Below are 26,886 nucleotides of genomic sequence, written 5' to 3'. Positions count from 1 at the left end.
TGTAATCGTTCAGGGCACTGCAAATTGCTTCTCCGAGCCTGAAGGGGCTTAGAAGAGGTCTGTCCGAACGCGCGAAGCTATGCGGCCGTCTCTGTCGCATTTATTAGGTATATTCCGAAACTCCCTCTCAAGCACAACGTTGACTAAGTCAGCAGTGGCTAGGCTTAGAAGCAGAAAGCTCTCAACACGCGCTTTCCGAAGCGCTTTGCTCCTCCATCAGTCTCCCGCTCTCCATCCTTCTCCTTGCTCTCCTCCACCACCTCCTCAACCTCCACTGGCGTCAGAAGGACCGCCATCGAACCAAGACCCTGCTTCGTGACCTTGTCGAAGACCTCAACCCAGTTGTCATCATCCGCCACCGTATCCTCAGAACCGTCACGCCATGTGGTGTTCAACACCATACTCGAGAACGTACGGTGGTCGCCAATTTTAGTGGTCGACCACAAGAAGACGTTGTCGCAGAACTCTTCGAACGTCCTTGCTGCCCACGGCGATTGCGGGTGGTTGCCCGGGATGACCATGATGCGGTGCCTGACTGCGAGCTTGTGGCCGTGGATCCAGGCGCGCCTGTTGAAAGTGTGAGAGGGTCGTTGATTGAAGGTATCTCCTAAGGAGATAATAGTGAGTACAACTCACGGGCCAGTGACTACAGTCCAGTAGGACAGGTATGTGTCCACCTTTTCCACCTTCTCCATCTTCTTCTCCAGCTTCGAGATCACGGAGTCATGCTTGGAGTCCTTCATGATTGCGGCCATTTGATGTTTGGCGGTCGTGCAGTCCAAAGTGGCGTTTGAGTAGGAGGGAAGGTCAAGCAGCATGGGCTTCCTTCCTTCTTCTTCCCCCTCACGACCAAAACGACTATGGATGGCGTGCTCGGCTGGTCAGCAGTACCTTATCGATCCCGAGTCTTCCAACCAGCCAGCCGCAATGGGTAAGCAAAAGTCTATCCCACAACTCGGTCCGGCTTCACGGCCCACCGTCTCCCTCCCCATACAAATCCATCCACACCCTCCTCACAATGACCGCCGTACCAATAAGATTGAAGGGCAGCAACACGGCCAAGCATCCACAGTACATCCAGAAACTCTCGCTCGCCGTCGTACCGACCAGATAGACCAGAAAAGCTGCAAAGATCCAGAAGGGGAGCAGAGGCAGGAGAGCCAAGACTGCGTACACGGGTGCGAAGAGCGTTCCATAGGTAAGCTGGATGAGGTTGAGGTGGGGGAGGTGTAGGGAGTTCCATCGGGACTTGTTGTGGGTGGTATCGGATGGGTCGGATGGAATCGCTTTGGTGGAGAGGAGAGGGGTGCGTTCGTCGTGAGCTGGTATGCTTTCGTTTTCGACGGTCGTCGCCCGGCCTTGCTCTGCTGCATCGAGGCTGTCTGAACGTGGTTTTGTCACGGTTTTGAGTGTCCAGTGCCAGACTTTGTTGATGCTGGATCCGGTCCCTTCCATCTCGTCGTGGACTTCCAGCACGTTGGCTGCCTCGAAAGGCTGGGCCAATAACAAAGACCTTTTCGCACGCTCTTCACGCATTTTGTGGATTACGCTGAGTGATGAACGTTGAAGAGAAGTTTGAGAGTTCTCACCATAGATTTGGAGAGTGATGGTATGCAGTTCTACAATCAGTTGTCTATTTGATAGTATTTACCAATCCCACCGTCAGCCTAAGCCTCGAGGTGAGGTAGAGCACAGCCTGCTCATCCGCCGGCGTCCCACAGGTCGAGGTCGTACTGTGCCTCGAGCTATACTGTTTTAGGAAGGCAGATGGCGAAAATGCCAAGCTTCCAGACTGTCTCTGCGCTCTTTGCCTTGCGGCCAAGCGCATGCATCTGAAGTTTGCGAGCGATCGTAGAAAAGACAGCCTGAGGTTGATATGCACTGCGCCATGAACACTGGAGCAGGTTGAGAGGCGACATTGGCATCTTCGTCCCCTCACTTCGCCAGTAGCATCTCTCGCTGCGGCCGCTCATACTCATACTCGTACTCGATGTTGGTCTTCGGGCCTTTCGAAGGCTTCTTGCGAGGCTTCGGTGGAGGTGCGCCGCTTCTCTTGCGCTTGAGACCGTCGAGCTTGCTCTTGAGTGCCGCGGCATCTTCTTCTTCGCCATCTTCCTCGTCGCCTGCTTCATCTCCCTCCTCAGACGAACCGACCTCTTCATCCCCGTCTTCGTCCGCACTGTGCCCACCAAGCCAGTCGTCAAAGTCCTCCATGTCGTCTTGGTCATCGTCCGACTCGCCTTCGATATCGCTCACATACTCCACGTCCGCTTCACCAGGCTCACGCTCATACTCGTTCTCGATTCCGTCTTCCTCGATCCCTTCATCCAGATCCACGTCCCTCTCACCCTCTTGCGACCTCTCCAGCCCGCGCATGACCTTCTTCCACACATTCTCCTCCACATTCAGCGGCCGATCACCGTACGCTCCACTCCGCAACCGCTCCACCAACTCCCGCTCAATAGCCCGCTCGATCTTCGCCGCAGATTCTGCTTTCCGCTCACGAGTCTCTTCTCGCCTTCTCACCTTCGGTGCCATCCGGCTGACCATGTGCTCGCCTAACCTTTCCTCCTCCTTCGCCAACCGTTGTGCCCGCACTCTCACTTGCGTCAACCGCGTAAGCCTCTGCTTGCATTTGTGCAGGAGGAACTTCGGCCAGTAGATCAGTCTCTCATCGATCTGCTGCAGCGCTTTCGTGTAGTTCGGGCTCAATCGTATCTTCTCCCACCACTTGTTTGGAAGATGACTGCGCTCGACGGTCTTGATGTACAGGTATAGTCGCTGGTTTGTGGGGTCTGCTCGAATGGTCGCATATCGCGAGTTGGCAAGCGGACATGACTGGCGGTTGCAGAGGCCTGTGACGTTGTGCTCGTTGCGGCAAAAGGTCTGCTTTGAGGATTTTTGGTGGCGGTCGTTTCCTGGTAATTTGAGCTTGAAGGAGCAGAACTGCTGGTTGATGATCTGCCATACGATCTCGTCGGAAGCCATGGTGGGCGAGTGGTGTGGAGGGTGGAGTGTGGTGACGGTCTTAGAAAATAAATTTCCAAAGATCGAAATCTTGGTATGTCACGATTTGTGGCAGACAGAAGTCGTGGCCAGCAGCTGCCGAATGTAGAAGTCAAATACCTTCCGCATGCTCATGCTCTGAGGCGTAACCTGGACGGCAATATGTTCTGATCTGGGCGGCAAAGTAAGGTCAAAATTGATCAAACCACACTGCAACATGTTCACATGGCGATCTTGACTCCCGTCCCAGCGACAATGAAGCCCGAGATGACAACCAAGTGCTACCTCCTGGAATCACTCCCAGCAGAGTTCCGCGTTCAGATCTACGAACATGTGTTCAACGAACCCAACACGCACCCACTTCTCATCATCAAGGACGAGCTCAAGATCAAAGTCAAGCAAAAGGCAAGAGCCCACGTCGGCCTTCACAAGACCTGCGAGACCATCCATTATGAAGCCACTCCAGTCGCATATGAATCGCAGAAGTTCTATGTCGAGATCGCATGCTATAGATCGCACTCGAATCCGCGGGACTCTCTCGCACGGCATGCCTCGAAGCAGAGTTTGATATATCCGCCTTACACCCCACACGTTCGGTCCTTCAATATCTGGGCCGATATGAAGCAAGAGAAAGACGACGAGGCAATGGTCTACCTTACCTCAGCCTTTGCAGGAGCAGTCGCTGCGAGTGATCCCAACTGTTGCATCCAAGTCAAAATGAACGACTGCGTGTAACCTGGGATTTCATGCACCGATACGTACGATCGTGCTTCACTTCTTTGGAAAAGGTTGTTGGACGAGTGGCTTCGGAAATGCATGCCCCGTCTGCCACTCGCAATCAGGTCAAGCGGAAAAGGTGCTATCTCTGGCGAGGCGAGTAATTCCGACCAACTCATGTCATCAATCTGATACGGAGTCGAAAATTTGGTTCGTATTGCTGGAAATCTCAACGGAGAGCAATCGGGCAATGATGCGGGTATTGTCTTCCTCACCAGTCTCTAGCCATCGATTTTCGACACGCTCAGGCTCCCTATTTGGGTGCTGGCAAATCTTTGTGACGAGCAAGTCACCAGCGAGGCGAGGGTAAGCAGAGGTGCGAGGTAAGAAAACGTGTTTGGCAGGTGAGAACTTCTCATACTATCCAACTCTTACGAAAGTTGTACCTCTCTTTCCAGTTCCGTAGCAAGAACATGGTGAAATCACCGAAATGCCACTTTCTGGAAAGCCTTCCACTCGAGCTCGGGCTACATATGTACGGCTGCGTCTTCGCGACTCGGGCCAGTTCTGATGTGACGATTGAAGTCAGAAACCAAGCTCACCTTCTCGATCACACGCAAGTCCAGCATCGACCTCGCCCTCCTCAAGACATGCCGAACGATCTATGACGAGGCCGCAGCCCTTGTCTACGATACCACAAACTTCCACGTCGAGATCTTCCCATCGCAACAACCCTTGAGCCTTTGCGTTCGGCGCAGCTGACTACGTCCTCTGCTCCATACCTGTCGCACATCCGCCGCTTGCATCTCAAGAACACCGTTCCTGCATTGGTAAATGTCGTACCGACTTTCGCGAGGATTAACAGCCGGCATATCAAAGATGTGACCTTTCTTGACTGGTACGCGGCTTCTTCTAGGCTGGAGAAGGGGACCGTCTGTCTTACGGAGGAGTTTGCGGCGGTGCTCGAGGAGTCAGAGGCTAAGGTGAAGATCTTGACTGTTGACATGACGTTTGAGTTCTTCCCGGGCGACCCTACCTCTTTCAATCCGAGGAATGAGCCGTGGCGGTTTATGGAGAGGTTGCTTGAAGGGAGACGGAGGCGACGACGATCATTGTTTCCGGACTGGCGCGATGTCGCGGAGCTGTGATGTTGATACAACCAAATCAGTTGGACAGCCGAGCGGTCTTTGGCGAACACGCTTGGCATGTTTCTACGGAGGCAGAAGGATTGTGGCGCATATTCCTACCGCCATCCACCTATCTGAATGGGAACCTTCGCATGACTGCTGTCTCTCTAGCTCGCACCAAGCGTCGGCCTCTCTTCTCAACAGGACACCAAAACCTTCCGCTTATCGGCGTTATGCAGCAAATCCCAGACCAAATGCCCAACCTCTCAAAATGCTACCTCCTGCAAACCATCCCCCCGGAGCTTCGCCTCCTTATCTACCAGCACGTCTTCAACTTCCACAACAGCACCTTCGCCGTCCCAATCTTCCTCCTCTGGCGCGGCAACATCGCCACCGACTCCCGCGCCTGGGCTCACGCTGCTCTCACTAAAACCTGCCGGAAAATCTACAATGAAGCCTCGCCCGTCCTGTACGACCACCACACCTTCCGCATCTTCACATCCACCGACCACGAGGACGAGATCATCGACACCTGCGGCGACCTAGGACGATCACTGCGGGACGTAACCTGGCTGTCCCGAATCCGGCATCTGGAGATTGGTCTGCAAGGGAGTATCTCCCGTCTACCGGAAACGGAACGCTTGCAGCACGAACGGCTGGCTTTGGGGCTGATAGAGACGCTGGCGGAGGCGGTGGCGGCGTCGGGAGCGAAGGTGAGGACGTTGGGCATTCAGCAGGAGTTTGAGTATAGTCCTGAGCGGAATGTGAGGAGGCTTCGCGAGAGGGTGGAGAGCTGGGGTGGTGTTGTTAGGGTGGGGGTGAGGGTGTTTTGGCCTGATGAGGAGATGGACTAAGGCTTTTGCTTGCTAGGTGGTTTTGGAGGTACTCGTGGTGGGTAGAAGACGATAGGCAAACGGCAAGCGGTTCTTCACGCCTGTTGGACAGCATGGAGCTTCGTTCCACCGGCCCTCTAGATCATGCAAGACAAACATTTCACACGCGGACCAAGAAATGTGAGACAGCTTTGAGTGGGTAAATCCTCGCATTTCCAACCCCTCGCCCCTCTTTCGAGGGCGGCGGGAGTGTCTACGCTACAGATAACAAACCCCATCCCCTCCCTTCACCACCCAGTCATGGCAAAGAACCCACAATGTCCAACTTTGTCCTCTCGCTCGTGGTGGAGAAAAAAAAGGTGATATAACAAACAAGAGAGTCGAGTCGAGTTTCCGTCCTCAGTGGTATCGGTCCAGCATTCTGTGCCAGCAGGCGCTCACCTCACATCCCATCCCATCCATTCCCAAACCATCCCACAATAACTCCATCCGTGAGCTCTGCCCATTCCATGCTGATCCATCCATCCACAAAAGAGAACAAGTCGAAGTCGAAGTTCGAAGACAAAGTCGAAAAGGGGGTATCAATCAATTCATTCCTGGGGTATTGTCGTATACAAAGGGGCGAGAGGTTTGCAAATGGGAGTCCCCCTTCGCTGTCCGAAAAGCAAAGGAGAGACTCCCACCCACTCAAAAATTTAGTGGATCAGAGGCGGAAATCCCGCCATCCACCGACCCACTCCGGCTCATCATCGTCGACGCCGGGTTTAAGGAAATTGTTCTGCTCGTGCTGTTCAGGAGTCGTTGCTCCGAGGCCAGGAGACTTCTTCGCCTTGTGCGCGCGCCAGTTGTTGTCGCGTTCCCATGTGTGCGTTGGGCTGATCTCGCCGCCCTTGCGCTCCCAGACTTGGCTCTTGTTGACGGAAGTCGAGCGGAGACGAGTCGGGCTGCCTTGACGCCAGTCCAGCGCGCGGTCACGGGAACCGGATGAGGACTTCTGCTTCTTGCTGCTGCTGCCGAAGGTGGTGAAGCTGGCGAAGGCGTCGGAGTACTTTGTCTTCGCTGGAATTGGCGTGGCGGCCTTCTTCGGGGTCGGCATTGGGGCAGCCTGAGTCGGCGTCGTGGTGCCGGAAGTGCTTCCTTGGGCAGCGCGACGTTTAATGCCAAGGGACGTCCAGCGATCGAAGGCGGAGGCTTGACGTTGCTTTGGCGACTCCGGATTGGCCTTGTCGTGCTCGACTAGCTTCCTAAGCGGGCTCATGGAGCGAGTGTTGAGGTCGGCGTCGGCAAGAGCTGGCCGCGGCGTCAAGCTGCCCTGGCGCTCGTCTTCTTTGATGGTGCGGAGCTGAGGAGTGCTTGGCTTGATAGTGTCGACACGGTTGACGTCCTCCATGTTGTCCTCTTCCAACTCCCAAGACGAGCGGCCCTGCTGTTCCATCTCCATATCCTCCTCCCACAAGTCGCTCCAGCTCTTAGAGAAGCCAGTGCCGTTAGTGCTGTAAGGAGACTTGTTGGCCGGACGCGAGAAGCTGATGGGCAGCGAGCCCGGGAAGAAGCTGGAAGTGCCCTTGGTCGCAGAAGACTTGACCGACTTGCTCGACTTGTACGACATGCCGAGACCGGAGTCGAGGTTGGAAGCCAGAGAGGATACGTCGTTGTCCGCGTATTGCCAGCTGCCACTCTTGACAGACCCAGGGAATAGCTCGGGCTCCTCCTCGTACATGGTCGACAGTTGGCGTTCAGCCTTCTGCGGCGTGGTGTGAAGAGCAGACTGCCACGGGAAGGAGTCTCCGTTCATAGCGGGGCTGCTAATCGAAGGTGTGCGCAGAGGCTCACGACCAGCAGTAGGGAAGCAGTCAGCCTGCTCATTGCAGAACTCGTCCAACGTCTCACTGTCCGTGGTGAAGTTGACCACACTCTTCAAGGCCTCCCGCACGGCGCCGAGTGAACGGTTGGCAGGATCCAGAGAAAGACAGTGGGTCAGAACGTCGTAGGTGTCTTGCGACATCTTGGGGAAGAAGTCGAACAAGTTCTGGCGATCCCGAGCAAAATCAGCGAAGACAACATCCTTTGCACTTGGCGCAGCGAAAGGGTTGCGCTGGAACAGAACATTGAGCAGAACAATGCCGAAAGCCCAGAGGTCCGCGGCAGCAGGAGAGTAGCCGTATCCATAAACCGAAGCATCGTACTGTTCCGGGGCCATGTAGCGATCGGAGCCCACCGCGAACTCAGTCGACCAGGTCTCAGTAGTAGCCAGACCAAAGTCACCGAGCTTCATCGTGCCGTCCGCGGTGAGGAAGATGTTCTCGGGCTTGATGTCACGATGGAAGACACCATGTGAGTGCATGTGATCGACGACATCAATAAGCTCGAGCATGATCGAACGCACATGCTCCGTCTCCAAAGGACCGCGGCCGCTGCGGATGGCCTCGTACAAGTCTCCATTGCTGCACAGCTCCAAGACCATGTACTGGTGTGCTCCAGACTCGAAGTGATGGATCAGGTTGACAATGTTCGGGTGGGAAGGCAGCTTGGAGTGGATAGCGAGCTCCTCTGAGCGGTCGTCGGTAGCAATAGCAGCGGGACAGGTGGAGCCTTGGATGGCGTCGGTCTTGGTGATGCACTTGATGGCGACGTTGCAACCGGTGACGGTATCTTCGGCGATAAAGACCATGCCGAAGGAGCCATGGTTGAGAGGAGCGACGGTTAAAAAGCGCACTCCCAATAGTTTGCCTTGCTCGAAGCCATCGCGCATGCAGTCCATTTGGTCGAGTCCGCGGGTGAAGGTGTGTCGTAAGATAAGGCCGCCGACTCAAAAGTCAGATAATCAAAAGCAACAGGCAACGCAGGAAGGCAGTAGCAGCACTGCAAAAAGCCGAAGAAGGTCCAGTCCAAGCCGTTAACTTTCTCGAATCCTCCGCCCAGGCAACAGCGAGGATTCAAACAACAAGATCAAGCAAGATCAAGCACGCACTGTGCAATGGCAATCGCAACTTCTAGGATACAATAGGAACTCCAGATTTCGGGTAGCAGGCCGCCGTAATGTCAACTCCAGTTCAATCCGCTCCAGTGCAGTCCGGTTTAGGTCTCCAAGATAACAATATATACGCGCTCGCTTGCTGGCAATCACAATCAAAGGAACATAAAGAGTGTCGTTGTCGTTTTCATTGGTGGTATCAAATGGGTCCTAGCGAGAGCTCGAAGGACAAGTGCTGTGGTTCGTATGGTCCGGTTGAGAGAAGCCGGCTTCTGTGGGTGGAATGAGGAGAGTCGTGGTCGTGAGGTAGATCGAAGGAAGGTTCGTGAAGGCGTTAAGAAGAGTTGTAGTTGCAAGTATGCCCAGGTAGAAGAGAAGTAGTGGGGTAGTATTAGGTCGGTAGGGCGGGAGCTATGAGTCGAAGGAGTAGTGGTGGCGGTGGTGCCTAGTGCCGATGATGCCTGTGCTGGACCGTGTTCTTATCGAGCGGCAAAGAACAGCTGGTTTCCAAAGGGCTTGTCGTAGGAGGTGGTGTCTGTTATGACCCCTGCCTGGAGCTCGAGCTTGCGAAGCAGGCTGATGATGGCGATGACGAAGCACGGAGCTCCAAGGAACCGTTGTACTGGTCAGATGCACTCGTCAGGCTATAACATTGAATAGAGCCTCTTCGTGTGATGGGAGTCGAGTAGGTAGAGTGAAGTTTAAGGTAGGTCGTACGGAGGGGTGTTGTGTGATGTCGTGGTGTGTCACCAGGTGAGAAGGAGTGGAATGTTGATCGGAAACAGCGGCGAAACACTGCTCGTCGGCGGGGGGAAGGAGCGATCACGAGAGCTCTCGTAGACGACAGGTGCAGTCGAGGGTGCAATTAGGAGGCCATTGGTATGCAGCAGGTAGGCGAGTTAATGAGTAGGACGAGCGGTGTAGAAGATGTTGTGCTGGTGGGAGGGAAAGCGGGCAGCAACATGCGACGACGAAGCTTCTCGACGTCCACCGCGGCGCAGCGATTGGGTGGACAGGGATAACAGCACTACAGACAAAGACTACCGCCCTTCGGTACTAGCTCTCTAATTTGGGCTTGTGATCATGCGGGAGCTCGGATGGCGATGTCGCCAAGGGCTCAAGGACACGTTGCCGGGCGCCTTTCAAGGCCGACAAGCCATCGAGTTGGCAGCGCCTGGAAGACTCTCGCATCATCGACATCGCACCATCCTCTGCAAAGCCGGGTCGGGTGACACGTGTCCTTGGTTCTTTGTCCAACCTTGCCGAAGTCGGAGATGAAGCAAGCTGCTGTCTGATGAAACAGGCGCCTCCAGCTCCCTTTCGGGCTTCGTACGCAAAGAGAGGGGCGTTTCAAAGAACCCTCCTCGGCGGCAAAAGTTGTCGTCTGTCTGGACTTGAGTGCCAATCGATGGTGTTGTCAGCCACGGCGGGTCTAATCCTCCGGTATAAGATTAAGCGATTGCGCGAGAACGTGGGATTAGAGATACCGATCGGCACGCCCGTGTTCGTGCTCGATGCTTCACCATGTCGTTGCGGTGTGTTCTCGAGTCCAGTCCAATCGACAGACATCACCCTCGATGCTGTCTTTGAACTGTTGAGAGACAGACATACCCGCCGGCGAATCGAGGCGAGACCCAGCCCACCCAGATCCGTTAGCTATCCGCTTCCAGGTGCTACTGCAGCTGCTGCATAAGCCCCCCCGGAATCAAGGCCGTCGGTGCTTTGCTGGTAGCAGTTGCCCTCGAGACCGGCACAGAACAGGAAATGCTTTGTTGGACAACTGCCGTTTCCAAAGCAGTGCTGACCAACGTCAGCGCAATCTCCTTTGGTGAATGCTGGTTGTTCCTGGCGGCTCCCACGTGTTCTCCAAGCCACCGATAGACAAAGCAGCGCTCAGGCCTCTTCTCCAACTGCGCATATCGAACCACGACTCGCTCCCGTCTGGAGGCGGGCCGAGACTATCAACAGTCCTTGGAGACTTCAGAGACTCCGTTCGTTGCCGTCGGATACGGCTCGGGTAGCTGTGAGGATGTCTCAAGCGTCCTGCACTCCTACACAAGCGGACAGTCGAGGCCATCGAGGGGCGATAAGCGGTGAAATGGCGATGTCTGTTATAGGTGGACTTGAAACCAGTTCTGCAACGTTCCTTCTGCATGTGCGACGAATAGAAGGTGTCTGTAGTGAAGAGTTTTTACGGGTTAAGCATACTGCTGCATTGCAGTAGTCGACGTGCTGGAGCGACTCGGAAGAATGGGTCTGGTCTTCAGGTACCACTGCATCCGTTCTAGCACGAGCTGGCTTGCATTGTGCAGGAGTAGCCAAGATTGGAGCCGGTGGTCTGGATGGTGTAGTTTTCCATCGCAACAATGCGCGCTGTGACGGCGCAGATGGCGATGTCGTTGCTGCCAAGTCACACACTGTCCGCGACCATGTTGCGATGGTATTGTCGGCGGTATGTTGTCCGCGCAAAGTGTTTGAAGATGTCTCGACCATGTCAAAAGGCAAGAACGTTTAGAGTTAATTCGCGGTCCGTCCGCCTGACGATCCACTCTGTATCCACTCCATCTCACTTCAACACAATCTCATGCACACCGCAAGAATCCAATCTCGCTTTGCTCGAGCCTTACGAACCGAGTCTCCGATGCCCTGAGTTTGACGAATTATTCCCGGCATGGAGAATGTCAAATGCGTGCTCCTGGACATTGGTTTGTGCCATACCAGACAACATCAACATATTACACGGCCACTCATGCTTCGGTAGAAGGAACAATCTGTCCAATCTCCTTCGTCAAAGAGACACTGTTCCCGTACGCTCTGACAGCCTTACCAGCAGTCCTTGAGTCAAAATGGGACAGTGAGGAATTCAAGCCATATAAAGATGCTTTCCCAGAAGAAGCGCGAACGTCACCACAGGCGCTCCAAGCACACGTCGAAGACCTGACCAAGCGAGACGTGAAGGTCGCCTATCTCAAGAACCTACAAGGCTACCTCTGGGAGACTGGCTACAAGACTGGCGCTTATGGGACGCCGTTATTCGACGATGTTGTGCCCAAGTTGAAGGAGTGGAAGAAGGCGGGTGTTGAGTTGGCTATTTATTCTTCTGGCAGCGTGTTTGCGCAGAAGTTACTATTCGGCCATGTGCAAGTTTCTAATGCCTCTTCTGCTATGGCGGAGAGCCAGACTGAAGACCTGCAATCGTTGATCAGCGACTGGTTCGATACCACTAACGCTGGACCGAAGACTGAGGCCAACAGCTACATGACGATTTTGGGTGCGCTGGAGGTGAGTCTTACCCAGCATCCTCGTCCCTAGACCGTCTTTGCTGGTAATAGTGCATCAGAGCTGACTTCCGCGACCAGCTGTCTCCGATGGATGTGCTATTCTTCAGCGACAACATTAAGGAGTGCGATGCGGCTGTCGCAGCAGGCATGCGCTCGGTCATTGTCGAACGTCCGGGCAATGAGCCGATACCACACCGAAATGGTAGTGACGTTCAACACCGGACGGTGAAGTCCTTGGATGAGGTGCAACTCAGTTGAATGGCCAGCCTCGCAAGAGCAAACGCTTTTCCAGGTGGACCCGAATTCAAGGAAGGGGGTGCGCACAGCTTAAGATGAATGACGACCACCAATAGTCACTCAACCAGGCGGTTTTGCAGCAACAGCCCACCAGTTGTCTTTTTCGTAGCCAGACTCCAGTACGTGACCTCCAGCAGCCTGGACCTCGCTTTCCAGCTCACCACGTCGGTACAAATGGTAATACCGATGAAAAGTCCTGTCCTCAGTCGGAGCATCAGAAGCAGCAGCCTTACCATCGCCCTGCTTCACCCCCTTCTTCGAACCCTTCATCACCCACGGCACCATAACATCCTGCTCATCCCCCTCCGCCCAACCCCTCCTACTCCCCTCCTGCTCCAACGCCCACACATAAATCAACGCCCTCGCCTCCCCCTTCAAAGGCTCCAACACCGACCTCACCGCCTCAACCCTCCTCTCCCTACTCGACAAATGATGCACCACCGCCACGCAAATCGCGAAATCAAATTCTCCCTCCCGATGCGGCAGGTCCAGGATGTCCGCCACCAGCACCGAGTGCGGTTGATGCTGTTTCGCGATTGAGACCAGGTTGGAAGAGCGATCGGAGCCGAGGATGTAGACGTTGGGGTTTACGGCGAGGTATTTGCCGTTGCCGCAGCCGATGTCGAGTCCGATGGAGCCTGGGGGGAGGTTGAGGAGGAAGCGCTCGATTATTGGCCAGGGCTTGTAGCGGGTGGAGGAGAAGTGGGAGGCGATTTGTTCGTAGACGGTGTGGACGTGTTGGGCTTCGTAGGCTGAGGGGTCATGGTCCGGATCCTTGGACATTGAGGCTCGATTTACTCTGATTGTAGTGTATCTGAAGGTTGCGAGAGTGATATGTCACTACCTTACCTTAGTAATGGGTGGTTGGCAGAGAGTGTGGCTGGCCCGAGCGCCTTCGCAGATGTCACTCCACGCTCAACCTCACCTCCTGCTTCTTCTCATCTCCATCATCGACCTTCCCATTCACAACGTGTTCTTGCGGCTCTCCTACTGGTCGCTAACATGTCATTGTCTCCATTGCTTTCGCTCCTTCTTTATGGCCTTGAGAGTGGCTGAAAGAATTGCGCTTACAAGGCCTTGTTCTATACTGGGCTTCTCGCCATTGTTTCTGAGCATGATAGCGGTACTATTAGTATGGTGTGTAGGCCTGCCGCGCTCTGCGCAATCTGCGACGTTCCTATCCGAATCATCCACGGCTGAGAAGTATACCCTGAGGCAGGCCTCACACCCATTATACTTACTCACTCTATCTCTGACAAGCTCTTCCCAAAGACCATGGATATCAGTGCGGGCACTGACGCTACCCAGTCTAAAGACACGACGACCATGCCGGATGATTCTGGCCCGGCTCCATCTGGACTTCCCACGATCATTGAAGAGACCAAGCGGTGGAGCAGAGGCCTCGTCAACACCAGGGGTTATTGCTATCGGAATGCAGTACTCCAAGTCTTGTTCAACCAGCCTGAGCTGAGGGAGTTGATTGAGAACGGTCACACCGATTGCGGGCTAGGCCAGTATGAATGCGTTCTGTGCGCGCTTCAACATCTGATGAACACCTATTGGAGTAACTCAGACGATAGCCTTCTAAGGTGGGATGCTTTGAGGTTTCACGATACACTGGAAGCCACAGTCCCTGCTGACCACCCGCTGCACAGATGTTTCCAAGGAGATAAGGGTGGTTATAGCAATAGGTTTTTGGGGTACATTCTGGACCAATTCCAACAAGAAGAGGAACAAAAAGGTAGGTCGATGATGAAGACCCTGCTTAATTTCCGACAAGAAGTTGTCTGGACCTGCAATGACTGCCAACGCCAATTCCGTCACACGGAGAATTGGGACGAGACTGCCCATTACCCGAACAATCTCTACATCATCGAGCCATGGCGGACTGCAGAATCACTCGAGGCATACTTTAGCGACGACAGCTACCAGGAAGAGGCAACGCTCACAGGCGACGGCAGCGCTTTCTGGACCAAACCGAGCATGGCCAGGAGCAGACTCGAACTCAAGAAACACGGCAGACCAGGAAGCCGAAAACATGGAAGATACACCTGCCGCAAGTACATCATCGAGGCGCCACAAGTCCTGCTAATATACTGGCTTGCATGGGACTATAAGAAGGACAGCGCTGACCGCCACGCAGAGACCATCGATCTTCGAGAGTCCACAAAAGACGGTGTACATCTGCTGTACAAACTACAATCCGTCACTGCGTACCTCGATGTGCCGGCGCACGAAATCGCCGCAGTGCGCCAGCCCGACGGCAAGCAGTTCAAGACCTTGAACGACCTCGTGGTTACGCAGTCGTGGCCAGGAGATGGCAATGTGATGGAGCTTCTGAGCCCGAGAGTCGAGATGGGCTCCCATGGCCACCCGGGGGTCGAAGACTTCCACATTGATCTGCTGTGCTACAGGAAGGTAAGTGAGTGAGGTACTCGATTTCTGATTTTTCCTTCTTTACACTGTTTCACTTTTCTCCCTGTCATGTTTCTTCCCAAGTTCCATTCGACACGTTTCATAGACCTTTCTTCGTACTTGGTGGAATGCAGGCTTATCGAGCAGATACACCACGGGTTCTCGGAGTTGAAAGATGGCACCCAACGACTTTTACCGTGCAAAGACCCTACTACTGGCCTCGCCATTGGGACACTGAGTCCCGCCGGAGGTGAGGTTTGAATGCACTGACACGAAGACGCAGGAAACGTTACTTCATCTACACTCCTTCAAGGAAGCACTGTGCGCGTTGCCTCGACTTCACGTCATTACTTCCACGACAGATTCTGCACGACGACCGCTCGCTATGCACACTCCGCACGCTCATCAGGCCTGCTTACCATCTCGGCCTCACTGGCGCTCTGCCGAATTCGAAGAATTCGAAGAACAAAGGCGCGGTTTTCTACTGTTATATGTCACTCTCTTTGTCTGGTTCTACTCGACGCGGAAGTGGAAGTGGGAAGTGAGTTTCATCACCTGCTTTTGTTCTACTGGCAACCGGTATTGTTCAATGGTGAGGTGAGATACTTCCATCTCAATGATCTCGAAATGAGCGCTGAGCATCGTTCTTCTCCTTCAGAAAGACATCTTTGCACCTCTTCCCATCTGTCCATAGTATCTTTACTGTTCTCGTATACCGACTCCTCCTTGGATGCAACCCTGCGAAGCAACATCTTGGCCACTCTTCAGGCAAAACACTATATCGGTCCTTCGGTCAATCGCCTCATCTCTGCTTTACCAACCACGCTCATTACTGACTGTTATGGCTCCGAGAATCATTCTCAAACCTGGTCCTAAGCCAAAGGATAATGGTTCACGACAACGAGATGGTTCCACCGGTCGTGCAACAAAGAGTCCGAGCCCTCAGAAGCGTGCCAGCCCGCTGGCTACTGGCGCTGAAAATAGCTCAAACGGTGGAGCAACAGGAAGGAAGAGATCCAGCACTCCGAGTGCCAGTCCGCCCGCAGGCGGATCAGCAAAGAAATCATCAAGCAGCCCAAAGACCAGTCCAAGGACCAGTCCATCCGGCAGTGCTGTCGCCGGGACGTCAAACGGCAAGGTGGTCCAAAAGCAGGCTCCTCGCATGCAAAGGAAGTGGACCGGTCGCCATTCGACGTTACGAAGCCGCGGGCTCAGGAACGATGGCAACATGTGCTACCGCAACGCCGTACTCCAATGCCTGATGCACTTGCGCGCCTACAGCCTGTATTTCGAGCACGTGCACCTCAATTGCGAAGTTCCAAAGGCCGTTTGTGTCCCCCGCTCACTGAAGGATCTGCTCGATACCTACTGGAGCGATCAAGCTGAGAAGCAGGCCGAGCAGGCCTTGACCGATACTATGGAAGCGGCCTATAATACCATGGACAACAACATACATCCCGATCACCCTTTGTCCACTTTCTTCGCCAAAAGCCTCCAGGCCGATGCTCCCGAGTTCTTGACTTACTTTTTAGATGAGCTCGTAGCATCCGAACCAACGGACGCGGCATTGAAGATTGAAGAGCTATTCAACATTCGGCACGAACAAGAATGGGTTTGTGACGAATGCGGTCAAATCAGCCTCACCAAAGACCTCCCTGGGGAAGCAGGACACGGCTGGGGGATCACTGCCAACATTTTGGAACCAGAGAGGATGATTGGATCGATCATGTCCTATTTCCGTGCCAACGCCTATGAGCAGAAGCTCGAAATGTACTGCGAATCTGAATAATGCTTCAAGAAGTACGGCAAGGACGAGGACTACTGGAAGGAACGGACACGACGAAAGTACATCATCCAAGCGCCAGAGGTACTCGTGATCGTCATTCCCAGGTGGCGACGAGTCGAGGAAGCCAAGGGATGATCGAATAAGAAAGCCAAGGGACGATGGAAAAACGAACGAGTCGCCGATGAGGTGATCTTCGAGGAGCTGATGGATCTTGGGGAGTTCACACGGGAGAAGGAGCCGCTGCTGTACAAGTTACAGGGCGTTGTTGCTCATGACGGCACATTGAAAGCTGGCCATTATATTGCAGCTGTTCGACAACTCGAGGGGATCGCTTTCCGGACCATCAACGACGACGAGGTCCGGAAGATCTCTACGGGCATGGGAAATGTGACGGAGCTTAAGAAGTGAGTACTCATAGGTAAAAGGGTTCTCCAAGACACGATCACACTGCAAGTGGCGCTCGGAGACCTTTTGAACCCTTCCTCGCCATTGAAACACTTGCTGACCCTTTTACCCTTCGGTGCTTCAGGCCGGGGACGCTTCGCCAGGACTTTGACCCGTGCATTCTGTTCTACAGTAAGTTCGCTACTTAGCTGAAGATATCGTTTGGTTTGAGCACCTTCTCCTACATCCAAGCTGCCGCACAGCAGTATCTCATGCTCCAAAAACTTTCCAGATCGTCTTCCTCCTCGAGACGTCCATCGAAGGGCTGGATGTGAGATTGGCAGCACTAGCACAAAGGATCTCACTTCATCTACAATATCTCGACTTTCTTTGTCAATCTCACTCCATTCTATTATTCGGCACGTATCTCATTGTCGACTATAGCAACAATAATTTGCCATCGTTCAAAAGCACGCCTGCCTACTACTACGCAAACATGTTCTCTTCTTCCTGCTTTCTTGTCTCTTGTCTCGTTGCTGTATTCACTTCCTGTCTCTCTGTGCCTTGACGGCCTCGATATTTTTCCAACCAAGCTATCATCATTACCAAAGCCATGGCAGCCAACCCTCACGACGGAACCACCAGGAGTGGACGTATATACACCATACCCTTCGCCTTCCCGTCCGCAACCACTGCTGCGGCCCCGACTCCGACACAACCACAATCGGCAGCCCTCGCTCGAGCTCAAGTCGATCCAAAATCGAAGCCCTGGAAGGTAATCAAGGGCGCTGGCCGCGTTACCAAGTTCCCATCTGGGCTCAGATACCGCAGGCCTGCTAGACTCCACAACCCCCACCACTATTGCTACCGCCGCTCGCTGCTCCAATGCCTGGCACATCTTCCAGCGGTCTACAACTATCTCGGTGCCATTCCCCATCAGAAGACGTGCGATCTACGAGTACGCAGATGTACTGTCTGCGCTCTCCAAACGTTCGTCAACAAATACTGGAACGAGAAGCATCGGACCAGCTTTCCACACCGCGCTGCACACCTCCTTGACCGAGCCATCTGGCACGATGGGCCTGGCAACGGGTTCCCAGACGCAACGACTACACGACAAGGCGATCCGCACGAGTTCTTCCTGTTCCTGCAGGACCGGCTGGATGAAAACGAGCATCGCCTGTCCAATCGACTCAACCTCCTCTTCAACGTCCATCGAGACTTCGCCTGGACTTGCGAAGACTGCGGCGGAATCAACAGTGGCCAGATGCCAGTCGCATACGATCTGAAACTGGACATGGCTCAAAGCAAGGACTGGGTTGCGGATCTCGACAACTACATCATGAACGAGTTTACCGGCGGATATGGTCTCGATGCGTCGTGCCAGCTTCCAGCTTGTACTGCTCAACTGCTGGGTGCTAAGGAGCGAGTGCCGACCTACGAGATCACGCAGTCGCCGGAGGTGCTGGTGGCCACTTTTACTCGTCAGGAATATGCTATCGAGGAAGAGGAGGGCACGGGCGAGGTGGTGATGACGCAGACGAAGATAAAGCTCCATGTCGACTATCCTGAGCATCTGGACTTGAGCAGTTACACAGCAGATGGCTAAGTTTCCCTTCCTTTCCTCCTCGACGGCGTCCGATGTGCTGCCACTGCAGCGACTGTTCAGACTTCGTCGAGGGATCGGTTGCGTCGAGAACATTGCTAACGTGTGCTACAGATCCAACCTCGAATATCGATTGAACGGCGTCGTCGCTCACATTGGCGATGCGCCCACTGAAGGGCATTACATCGCAGTTGTCCGTGAACATTCGAACCAGTTCAGAGTGCTCAGCGACGATCAGATGGGTCAGAGCAGGGCAAGCAACCGGTTCCTTCTCGATCCGCATTGGTATGGCGAGCGCTTTGATACTGTCCTTCTCTTCTACGTAAAGATATAGACCGGCAGTACAGCCGCTGTTTTTCCCTTCCAAACCCATCTCGGCGCTGGAGATCATTGATTATTCATTACATATCTGCATCCCAAGTCCATCCTCTCCTTGATATGAGCACCCCAGCAGCCAACACAGCCACTGCACTTGCCTTCCCCCTTATGCCGTAAGCCGGAGAAAGTACCTAATCCTCACATCTGTCTTCTTAGATCCAATATAAAAGCCAGGCCGGATGCACCATTCTGATCTGACTTGACAACGACTCCGGCTACGGCCCCCCCCACCCCCCGGCCCAGCGTGGCGCGACCGAAGACCTGAAGCCGAGATCACCGGCGCTCCAACCACTCGTCGTGGAACCACGCCAGTACAGCGGCTGCTCTTTACCTCTCACGTCGTTGCTGAGCTCGAGAAGAGAGCAGCACTCGAGTCGGCCGAGGTGGTGAAGGGAAATAAATCGACCTCTGGAAACCGTTATTTCGAGGCTCACGAGCCGAGCACCAGTTCGTCGGGGCGGTGTTGGGGTTGATATTCTGCGTGTCGATGATGTGTTGCAAGGCTGGACGATTCACGTCTCCGGGTGCGGAGGTCGGTGGCGCCAGTGCAGTCGCTGAAAATCGCTTGTTGAGCTGTTGCGAGGCTGGAGAACGCCGCAAAGTCCAGTTGAGCCTCGACTCTTGCGCCGCTTTACTGTAGTCGTGAGCATCGACTGGCTTCATAGCTCTTCGGTGCAGATCTCCGTCTCGCAACGAGAAACATTCGCTATAATCCCATTCGTCCAAAACCTTACTCGTTGCGTTTCACATCTCATCACTTTCGTCTTCCATTGGCCACACTTCACCTCACCCCATCGCTCCCCTCTCCTCAGCAAAAGCCGGCGCCGGCCTCTTCAACACAAATCCCCCCTCCACCCCACCCACCCCACCCACCTCTCCCGTCTCAGCCCCCGACGTACCCCCCACCCCCCTAAAACTCCCTTGCCGACTCCTCGGAGTCTCCGGCCGCGGTCCGTGTGCAGGATCCCACACCTTTCCCCCCTGCGGATGCCCATAAACCCACGTCCCCGGCGAGCGGATCGCAGGCGCGGGCGCGGGGCTCTCGGGGCGGAAGAGGGGGTGGATGGTGCGTTGTTGATGTTCGTCTGCCACAGTAGTACTGTCGCAGCAGCTGGGGCTACGGCTGGCGGTGCAGCTGGCGGTGCTGTCGCTCCTGCTGTTGCTATCGCGACGGACTGAGGAGGTTGCGGAGGGGGAGGAGAAGGAGGGTTTGGGTAGCGAAGGATCCGGCGCACACGCCTGCTCCGCTACGTCGGCTTCGCCGTCGGGGTAGAAAGGTCCTTCCAGCGGGTTTGCGGGTGAGACGGGACGGCTGCCTGGGATCGTCGGCAGTCTGGTCCTGGTAGTTGGTCGTATAATCGGTTCTGCTGAAGGCAGCGGGATAATGTCCGCCGGGCTGGAAGTGTCCCAGTCGCCGAAATCGTCGTCCTGCCCGATCGTATCGAGGGAGTGCCGCCGTTCCGAATGCAGGGACTGCGCTTTCTGGAGCAGGAGTTTGGTTTTGGAGGTCATGGGGCGGACGACGCGGTCCATGGAGTGCCGGAGCGAGGCGGTGGAGGGGGAGCGGAGGGTCGGTGTGGTTGGTGAGGAGGGTTCTGATGAGCGGGCGAAGCGTGGGGTAGAGGGGGCGCTGAGGGCGGAGAGTTGGATGGAGAGGGACCGTTTAAGGGAGCGGACGGGGGAGGAACGGGTGGTGGGTTCTTCTGGTGATGAGGTGGTGTCCTTGTGGTGGAAGGGTGGCCAGAAAAGGAGTGTGAAGACGGCGAGTTGAGCGACGATTGCGGTTGCCCAGACGGCGAAGCCTGCTTGTGACATGCTTCGTACGTCTCCGACGTCGAGTTTGTCTTGGTCGGCTTGCTGGTCGAGGCCTTCCCAGATTTTTGCCAGAACGTAGATTGAAAGAATGGCAGCCGGGAGAGAAAGTAGAATCGACACCGCGCCAAAGGTGGTCTGAACGATGTTCGACGTACGTCGTAGAAAGAGGAACGCTGTGATCGGTAGCACGAGCAGCGCGACGATGTGGACGATTGATGCCGCCCACGCGATGCCTTCCAGCCAGCTTTCGAGGGAGGTGTCTTTCGTGATGATGCCGATCAGCAAGGCGACGAGTGCGATTTGTGAGGTGCCGGCCAGGAAGCATGAGACCCAGACGGTGTTGCTGCGGCTGAACAGTCTGCTCCAGAAGGTGGGTTCCATCGTCGTGTGAGAATCTGGTGGTGAAGTAATTTGGATGGTCGAAGTGGCAGTCGTCACCCACGTGAGTCGTAACAGTCCTCAGTCATCAAAACAAACCTCGTGGCATTATCCTCCAGCATCTAAAGTCCATTCGAAGAGGAAGAATCGCAAGGTCAAGCCATCCAGTCAGCCCCCCAATGGCTTTTCACGTGCAGATGTTGTTGATGACGCGAAGAAACGCGTAGCGCTCGCCAACGTGGTCGCCGGCGCACAGTTAAGAAAGAAAACAGACAGGGCTGCAGGGCTGTGTCGCCGTGTGCGCGTCCCGGATAGGAAGAAGAAGAGGACGAATCGTTACACTGCGCGCGGCGGATACGGGAGCTGGGTGTGCCCTTGAAAAAGAACTTATTGCGGTCACGTTCGCGGACCCAGATTGGAGATGCGAAAATTGGCTTCGGTGGGGGTTGTGGGACGAGAAGAAGGGGATGTTTATTGGAACGCGTGAGGTTCATCTCGTCAACAGCGACATAGAAGGAGGGAAAGGTGGACATGTCAGCACTACCTACGCTTGCTACGCGTCGGTGACAAGGACATGGTGGGCAGTCCGCAAACCTTGATCGAAATTACGACTTCCTGGGACGTGTTGCGAGCGCGCGTGGTGTTGCTTTTTGGCGGGCGGTGGAGAAGAGCGTTGCGGCAGGGTCGAAAATGGGTTTTCGCAGGGGTGGACCTGGTCGCCTGCGGACGGGCCGGGACCGTTATTTGCACGCCGTTGGGTTTGGCGAACCACGTGCCGGGATGGAGTGCAGTCGGGCTGTTGTTTACTGTAGTCGTGGGCGATGGATGCCGGTGGTATGGCTCTTGGGTATTGGCGTGATGAGGCGGCAAACAACACGACTTTGCTGTCCATTGGCGCAGTGCGAAGCCGATTCGTATCGCGACGCCCACGCTTCTAGCAGCAGTAGGACAAGTGGTCCACCACCCCCCCGATCACGCATATAGGAGTGCCGCTGCTGTCAAAGCACTTCCTCCCCGGACATCGTTTCTCGTGACAGTGCCAAACGCACCCAAGAATAGCCGCGTTGAGGGCGCACAGCATGCGCTCAATCGCAAGCCCTCTCAATATTCTCCATTGGCGACCGTCCAAGACCGTCTTCTCGCGTGGACATCTTTGTCCTCGATGGCGATGACCCAAGCGGCTTGCGCGTGCAGGACCCATCTCCGGCAATTTAACGAGAAAGAAGGATTGACGGACGGGATCATTGCAACGGTGTTCCTGGCTGGTGGGAAGACGATGTTTTGGGTTGACGAACCATGACGATACGAACGCGCGTGGGAGAAAATGTACGCTGAGAAAGAGGGCACGTTGTTCAGCCTTACGAGGCGTAAGCGAGCCACGCCTTGTGGAGATCGTGAGATGAAAATTGGAGCGCCGACGGGGAATTATTGTTGATCATGTGGAGATGTTCGCGACGGCGAGACGAGGAAAGCAGACGCGTGATCCGGCAGTCATCTATCGGCTGCCATACCGTAATGTAGCAGGTACCGCTCAACTCAACAGTCAAAGTCTCAACGACAAAAGCCGAGCCAATACACTGCAGAAGAGGGGTATCAACAACAACGACAACAAAAAACTCCAGCCTGGGATCCCGAGCAAATCGCTCAAAAGCTCGATAGTAGACCCAGCACATCCAAACCTCCCTCCCTCGCTCACCTCCTGGATCAAATCACACACCCCTAACCTTCCGCCAGCCCCCCGGCCTCACCCGCCTCCCCACCACCTTACCCCCCCACACCGGCCCCAAACTCGCCCCCGCCACCGCCAACACCCTCCACCAAAAACCCCACGTGATCAAAAACGCGAGGTCAAAGTACCCGCCCAGCAGCGGCAAGCTCCCGAAAAACACCCCCGCGGTCCCGAGGATGCTGAATAGCATGACCGGGTGCCAGGTGGTGATTTCGGCGGCGACCATGATGAGTTCGTTGATTACCAGGACGGTGTAGGAGAGCGTGACCATGCGCTTGAAGCCGGGGGATGTGGTGAGGGCATGCGTGCTGGCGTTGGGGGTAACGGTGGAGTAGGAGGGGACGAGCAGTTCCGAGCCGCCTTGGATGATGAGGCCTTGGTAGATGGATATCCCGACCCAGGTGAAGAAGGTCTTATAGCTGAGCGAGCGGCCGAGCGTGAGTTCTTTGTAGAGTTCAGGGTAGAGGTTTGCCAACCCCTCGTCGACGTCCCGGTCCAGCACGAGGGAGAAGACGGGCGCCATCGTGTATACCGTCGCGTAGCCCACGAGCAGCCAGTCGCGGTATAAGGCGATGGGCTCGAAGTGGCTGGCGACGCTGAAAACCGTCTGGCACACGGAGATGATCAGCCCGCGATGAATAACAAACTGCGCAAGCTTCGCGGAGCGCTTGTAGCTATTCCTCCCATGCCAGACGAGCAACTTCGTCAGGTGCGAGAACTGCGTTATCGAGAAGTCAGCGGCGAGGGAGGCCTGCTTGCCCTCTTTGCCCACGATCCCGACGCCGACGTCCGCGGCTTGGATCATGGAGACGTCGTTGCCGCCGTCGCCGATGCAGGCGATGCGCTTGTGGGTGAAGGCGCGGATGAGGTGGGCGATGTCGGCTTTTTGGGTTGGGGAGCAGCGGCATGCTATCACGGCGGGGAGGCGGACGGCGAGGGTGATGAAGGCTTCTTTGTGGTGGGTGAGGTATATTGCGAGACTCTGGCCGTCTATGAGGAGCGCAGCGGTCGGTTGCGAGTGCAGCAGTTGTAGCGCGTCGAGAGCGGCTTCTTTCCGCTTCAAGCCGGCGATGGTGTGGATGTACTGCCCTCGCGAGACGAGTTTGGAGGAGATGGCGACGCAGCGCGCCGTTTCCACCTTGTCGCCCGTGAGCATCCAGATTTTGATGCCGGCGTTGCGGAGGAGTTCGAGGGAGGGCTTGACGTGGGGTTGGAGCTTGTCTTCTACGCCCGTCACACCCAGCAGATCGAGGCCATGCTCGAGGTGTTGCTTCACTACTTTCGCCATTGCGGCATCGCGCCCTTGGAGGGAGAGTGAGGCGCTGGAGTAGGCGGATATGAAGGCGGCGTATTGCTGTTGTGACAGGTTCTTGCGTCCGATGACGAGTGTGCGGAGGCCTTCGCGGGCCATGTTGGCGGTCTCCTCATCCAGCCAGTCGTTCGCGGCGACGATGGAGGTCATGACTGTGTCGGCGCCTTTCTGGAAAAAGACAATCTCGCCTTCGTCGTCCCGTACGCGATCCACGCTGCGGGAGAAGCGCACGATGATGCCCATGCGTTTGCTGTCGGAGGTGAAGGGGAAGACGTTCAGGATCTCAACTTTCACCACGATCCGCTCGTCGGCGACGAATTGCAGGCTGATGCTTTTGCGGTCGCGGTGGACCAGTCGCAGCCCGACTTGCTCGGTCCATTGTACGATAGCAATCTCGTCCGGCGAACTGGCCTGGTACCCTATAGTCTGCTCACCATCCTCACCCTCCTCGCTTGTCGGCGTAACGTTATGGCACAACGCAAGCGCCAACACCAAATCCCTCACCCTCACCCCAATCTCCCTCCTCGTCCTCGTCGTCGCACCTCCAAACCCTCCCATCCCCGAGGAAGGCGTGAAGAGCTCACCACTACTCCCACTGCTCTGGTCTTCACCACTCGCATCTTGCAAAGCAAAAGCCTGCCCAACATACCCCCCAACCTCCACCATAGCCTCGCCCCCGTAACTCACAGTCCCCACATGCACCTTCCTCAAAACCATCTCATTCCGCGTCAACGTGCCCGTCTTATCACTCAGCAAATACTCGATCCGTCCCAAATCCTCCGGGATCGTCGACGTGCGGACCACAGTCCCGGGAATCCCCGGGTCGCGGTGGATGAAGTAGGCGTAGACGCTTTTGCCCATGTCGAGGTTGACGCGCAGGGAGATGGGCACGATGGTGGAGAAGAGGATGAGGAAGCGCAGGGCGGTGATGTACCATATGTGCCTCACGTCGGCTTCGGGGTCGTCGTCTGAGGAGGGGTTGGCGGGATCGAATCCTTCGAGCGCGACGAGGATGAAGGAGAGTGCTGCGGTGAGGAAGCAGAGGATTTTGGTCAGGGAGTTGATTTCGAATTCGAGGAGGCCGGTTTTGGAGCGGGAGGGGGAGGTGGAGAGGGCGGCGCGGGTCTGGGGGCCGGTGTAGAGGACGGCGGCGTGGACGGTGGTGCTGGAGGCTAGGACAGTGTTGGCCCAGGCTGTGTTGTCGATGGTTAGGGGAAGTGATTTGGGGTCGGAGGGTTCGGGGTGGGAGGGTGAGGTGGGTTTGTCGATGTGAGGGTCGTAGGCGCTGGGGTTGGTGGATTTGGGGTGCAGGGAGAGGGTGCCGACGAAGTCGTTGACGCGCTTGTCTGGCTTGCCGGCTGTGACTCGGAGGCGGACGTATTCGCTTGCAGGGAGTGTTTGGGCGAGTGGAGAGGCGAGTCGTAACTTCCAGTCTGTCTCTCCATCCAGTTGGTCGGTGCGGATGAATGCTTCTCCTCCACCACTCGGATCTGAAGATGTGGTGTCGTTGTCCAAGTCTTTGCCAGCCATCGCCTCCTGCTGGATTTTGGCATCCGGTGCCCTGGCATTGTTGCCCATGTCCACCAGAGTTGTGTCAGACAAAGCCTCCTCTTCTACGGTAGTCGAGGACCCAGTGTCGGTTGAGAAAGACTTCAGAATTACCACATCCGCAGGCACTCTCTGATCCTTGCCCAGCACCACCACATCTCCCACCCTTAAATCTTTACTCGCTTTCACCACCTCCCTCACCCTCGAGCTCGGACTGCCCACCCCTTGTCCCTCCACCCCGCTCTCCTCCTCTTCATTCAACCTCAATCTCTCATCATCCTCCACCTTCCTCCTCTTCCCCCTCGTCCTCCTTCTCAACACCCCAACCTTCCTCTTCTTCCCCACCCCCTCACCATCCCCATACCCACCCACCTCCTCAAACTGCAACACCGTATACCCCTCCCCATTAGCCTCCCGATCCCTCCTCCGCCTCAAGACATCATCATAAGCCTCCTTCCCCAACGTAATCGATACCACAAACGCCAGCGGCGCGACGTACGTGCTCAGATACCCGATTCGTAATGCAGGCACGATTTGGGACAGAGCGACGAGCAGGAAGTAGAGGTTGAAGAAGAACTTGAACTCGTTGAAGAGGGTGCGGGGCAGGAAGGAGTAGGGGGTGTATTTGGCGTTGGAGATGGCGTTGGCGGGGTAGAGGCGGGTGGGCGGTGATTGGCCGATGGGGATTGCGCGGGTGGAGGAGGGGTCGTTGGGTTCGTCGGTGGAGTCGTCGTCTGGGGAGGTTGTGGGGAGGGCGAGGGAGGTGGCGCGGTGGGAGAGGAAGGGGAGGTATTTCTGGATCATGCCTTTTCGTCTTCGGGTGCGGATCTCGGGGTATTGGTAGAGGCCTGATTGGGAGGGTGTTCTCCTTATACTGCCGTTGCCGTTGGAGAGTAGAGGCGCATCATCGCCGCCATGGCCTGCGCTCTCCCTTTTCCGCTCCGCCTCGTCATGGTCATCGTCGCCTACCAGCGCCTCCAAGTCCTCCGCATCCTCATCTTCAGGTCTAGGCCGCCGCCGGCCACCAAAGCGGAGGTTTCTTAACGGGATGCGCTGGCTGAAGTCGTAGCTGGACTGTCGTCTCTGCCTCTGGGAGGAGGGCGGACGGGGAGTGGTCTGCGGGTCGAGTTCGTCAAGGTCGAGTTCGAGATCGGAATCGTGGTCGTTATGCTGGATGGGGGCGGACATGCCGCATTTGCGCCGGTTCGCAGTATGAGTGGATGTTCAGTTGGGCGTATGTTATTGCAGTACCATTAGGTTGTCGTTTCAGTGAACGATCTCGCCGTCTTCCGTAGGGGTG

General features: G+C 55.6%; 14 protein-coding genes across 14 annotated transcripts; 7 read left to right on the top strand and 7 right to left on the bottom strand.

Annotated features, from left to right (window-relative positions):
- Positions 1 to 164: 164 nt before the first annotated feature.
- Positions 165 to 743, bottom strand: LTR77_002651 (uncharacterized protein; the record flags this gene model as incomplete). The annotated part of the gene is made up of 2 exons (XM_064799910.1): positions 165 to 567; positions 637 to 743. The coding sequence occupies 2 exons, from the start codon at positions 741 to 743 to the stop codon at positions 165 to 167; spliced, it is 510 nt and encodes a 169-aa protein (XP_064661249.1).
- A 223-nt stretch (positions 744 to 966) lies between these two features.
- On the bottom strand, positions 967 to 1,536 carry LTR77_002650 (uncharacterized protein; the record flags this gene model as incomplete). The annotated part of the gene is made up of 1 exon (XM_064799909.1): positions 967 to 1,536. One exon carries the CDS (start codon positions 1,534 to 1,536, stop codon positions 967 to 969), a length of 570 nt encoding a protein of 189 aa, XP_064661248.1.
- Positions 1,537 to 1,935: 399 nt separating this feature from the next.
- mak16 lies at positions 1,936 to 2,988 on the bottom strand (the record flags this gene model as incomplete). The annotated part of the gene is made up of 1 exon (XM_064799908.1): positions 1,936 to 2,988. The coding sequence occupies one exon, from the start codon at positions 2,986 to 2,988 to the stop codon at positions 1,936 to 1,938; it is 1,053 nt and encodes a 350-aa protein (XP_064661247.1).
- A 273-nt stretch (positions 2,989 to 3,261) lies between these two features.
- Positions 3,262 to 3,741, top strand: LTR77_002648 (uncharacterized protein; the record flags this gene model as incomplete). The annotated part of the gene is made up of 1 exon (XM_064799907.1): positions 3,262 to 3,741. One exon carries the CDS (start codon positions 3,262 to 3,264, stop codon positions 3,739 to 3,741), a length of 480 nt encoding a protein of 159 aa, XP_064661246.1.
- A 1,363-nt stretch (positions 3,742 to 5,104) lies between these two features.
- Positions 5,105 to 5,704, top strand: LTR77_002647 (uncharacterized protein; the record flags this gene model as incomplete). Its single annotated transcript, XM_064799906.1, has 1 exon — positions 5,105 to 5,704. One exon carries the CDS (start codon positions 5,105 to 5,107, stop codon positions 5,702 to 5,704), a length of 600 nt encoding a protein of 199 aa, XP_064661245.1.
- Positions 5,705 to 6,386: 682 nt separating this feature from the next.
- TPK2_2 (cAMP-dependent protein kinase catalytic subunit) lies at positions 6,387 to 8,444 on the bottom strand (the record flags this gene model as incomplete). Its single annotated transcript, XM_064799905.1, has 1 exon — positions 6,387 to 8,444. The coding sequence occupies one exon, from the start codon at positions 8,442 to 8,444 to the stop codon at positions 6,387 to 6,389; it is 2,058 nt and encodes a 685-aa protein (XP_064661244.1).
- Positions 8,445 to 11,342: 2,898 nt separating this feature from the next.
- UTR4 (enolase-phosphatase E1) lies at positions 11,343 to 12,196 on the top strand (the record flags this gene model as incomplete). The annotated part of the gene is made up of 2 exons (XM_064799904.1): positions 11,343 to 11,939; positions 11,990 to 12,196. The coding sequence occupies 2 exons, from the start codon at positions 11,343 to 11,345 to the stop codon at positions 12,194 to 12,196; spliced, it is 804 nt and encodes a 267-aa protein (XP_064661243.1).
- Positions 12,197 to 12,295: 99 nt separating this feature from the next.
- On the bottom strand, positions 12,296 to 13,018 carry TRM9 (tRNA methyltransferase, has a role in tRNA modification; the record flags this gene model as incomplete). Its single annotated transcript, XM_064799903.1, has 1 exon — positions 12,296 to 13,018. The coding sequence occupies one exon, from the start codon at positions 13,016 to 13,018 to the stop codon at positions 12,296 to 12,298; it is 723 nt and encodes a 240-aa protein (XP_064661242.1).
- A 492-nt stretch (positions 13,019 to 13,510) lies between these two features.
- LTR77_002643 (uncharacterized protein) lies at positions 13,511 to 14,665 on the top strand (the record flags this gene model as incomplete). Its single annotated transcript, XM_064799902.1, has 1 exon — positions 13,511 to 14,665. One exon carries the CDS (start codon positions 13,511 to 13,513, stop codon positions 14,663 to 14,665), a length of 1,155 nt encoding a protein of 384 aa, XP_064661241.1.
- A 370-nt stretch (positions 14,666 to 15,035) lies between these two features.
- Positions 15,036 to 16,439, top strand: LTR77_002642 (uncharacterized protein; the record flags this gene model as incomplete). The annotated part of the gene is made up of 2 exons (XM_064799901.1): positions 15,036 to 15,191; positions 15,345 to 16,439. 2 exons carry the CDS (start codon positions 15,036 to 15,038, stop codon positions 16,437 to 16,439), a joined length of 1,251 nt encoding a protein of 416 aa, XP_064661240.1.
- Positions 16,440 to 16,640: 201 nt separating this feature from the next.
- LTR77_002641 (uncharacterized protein) lies at positions 16,641 to 17,029 on the top strand (the record flags this gene model as incomplete). Its single annotated transcript, XM_064799900.1, has 2 exons — positions 16,641 to 16,840; positions 16,966 to 17,029. 2 exons carry the CDS (start codon positions 16,641 to 16,643, stop codon positions 17,027 to 17,029), a joined length of 264 nt encoding a protein of 87 aa, XP_064661239.1.
- Positions 17,030 to 17,433: 404 nt separating this feature from the next.
- Positions 17,434 to 18,429, top strand: LTR77_002640 (uncharacterized protein; the record flags this gene model as incomplete). The annotated part of the gene is made up of 1 exon (XM_064799899.1): positions 17,434 to 18,429. One exon carries the CDS (start codon positions 17,434 to 17,436, stop codon positions 18,427 to 18,429), a length of 996 nt encoding a protein of 331 aa, XP_064661238.1.
- Positions 18,430 to 19,131: 702 nt separating this feature from the next.
- Positions 19,132 to 21,000, bottom strand: LTR77_002639 (uncharacterized protein; the record flags this gene model as incomplete). The annotated part of the gene is made up of 2 exons (XM_064799898.1): positions 19,132 to 19,510; positions 19,595 to 21,000. 2 exons carry the CDS (start codon positions 20,998 to 21,000, stop codon positions 19,132 to 19,134), a joined length of 1,785 nt encoding a protein of 594 aa, XP_064661237.1.
- Positions 21,001 to 22,706: 1,706 nt separating this feature from the next.
- On the bottom strand, positions 22,707 to 26,774 carry NEO1 (putative aminophospholipid-translocase; the record flags this gene model as incomplete). The annotated part of the gene is made up of 1 exon (XM_064799897.1): positions 22,707 to 26,774. One exon carries the CDS (start codon positions 26,772 to 26,774, stop codon positions 22,707 to 22,709), a length of 4,068 nt encoding a protein of 1,355 aa, XP_064661236.1.
- Positions 26,775 to 26,886: the final 112 nt, after the last annotated feature.

This window comes from Saxophila tyrrhenica (assembly GCF_035928015.1).
Source record: "Saxophila tyrrhenica strain CCFEE 5935 chromosome Unknown scaffold_4, whole genome shotgun sequence".
Lineage (NCBI taxonomy): Eukaryota > Fungi > Ascomycota > Dothideomycetes > Mycosphaerellales > Extremaceae > Saxophila > Saxophila tyrrhenica.
The sequence above is the reverse complement of the archived record's forward strand: the minus strand, read 5'-3'. Positions and strand labels throughout refer to the sequence as shown.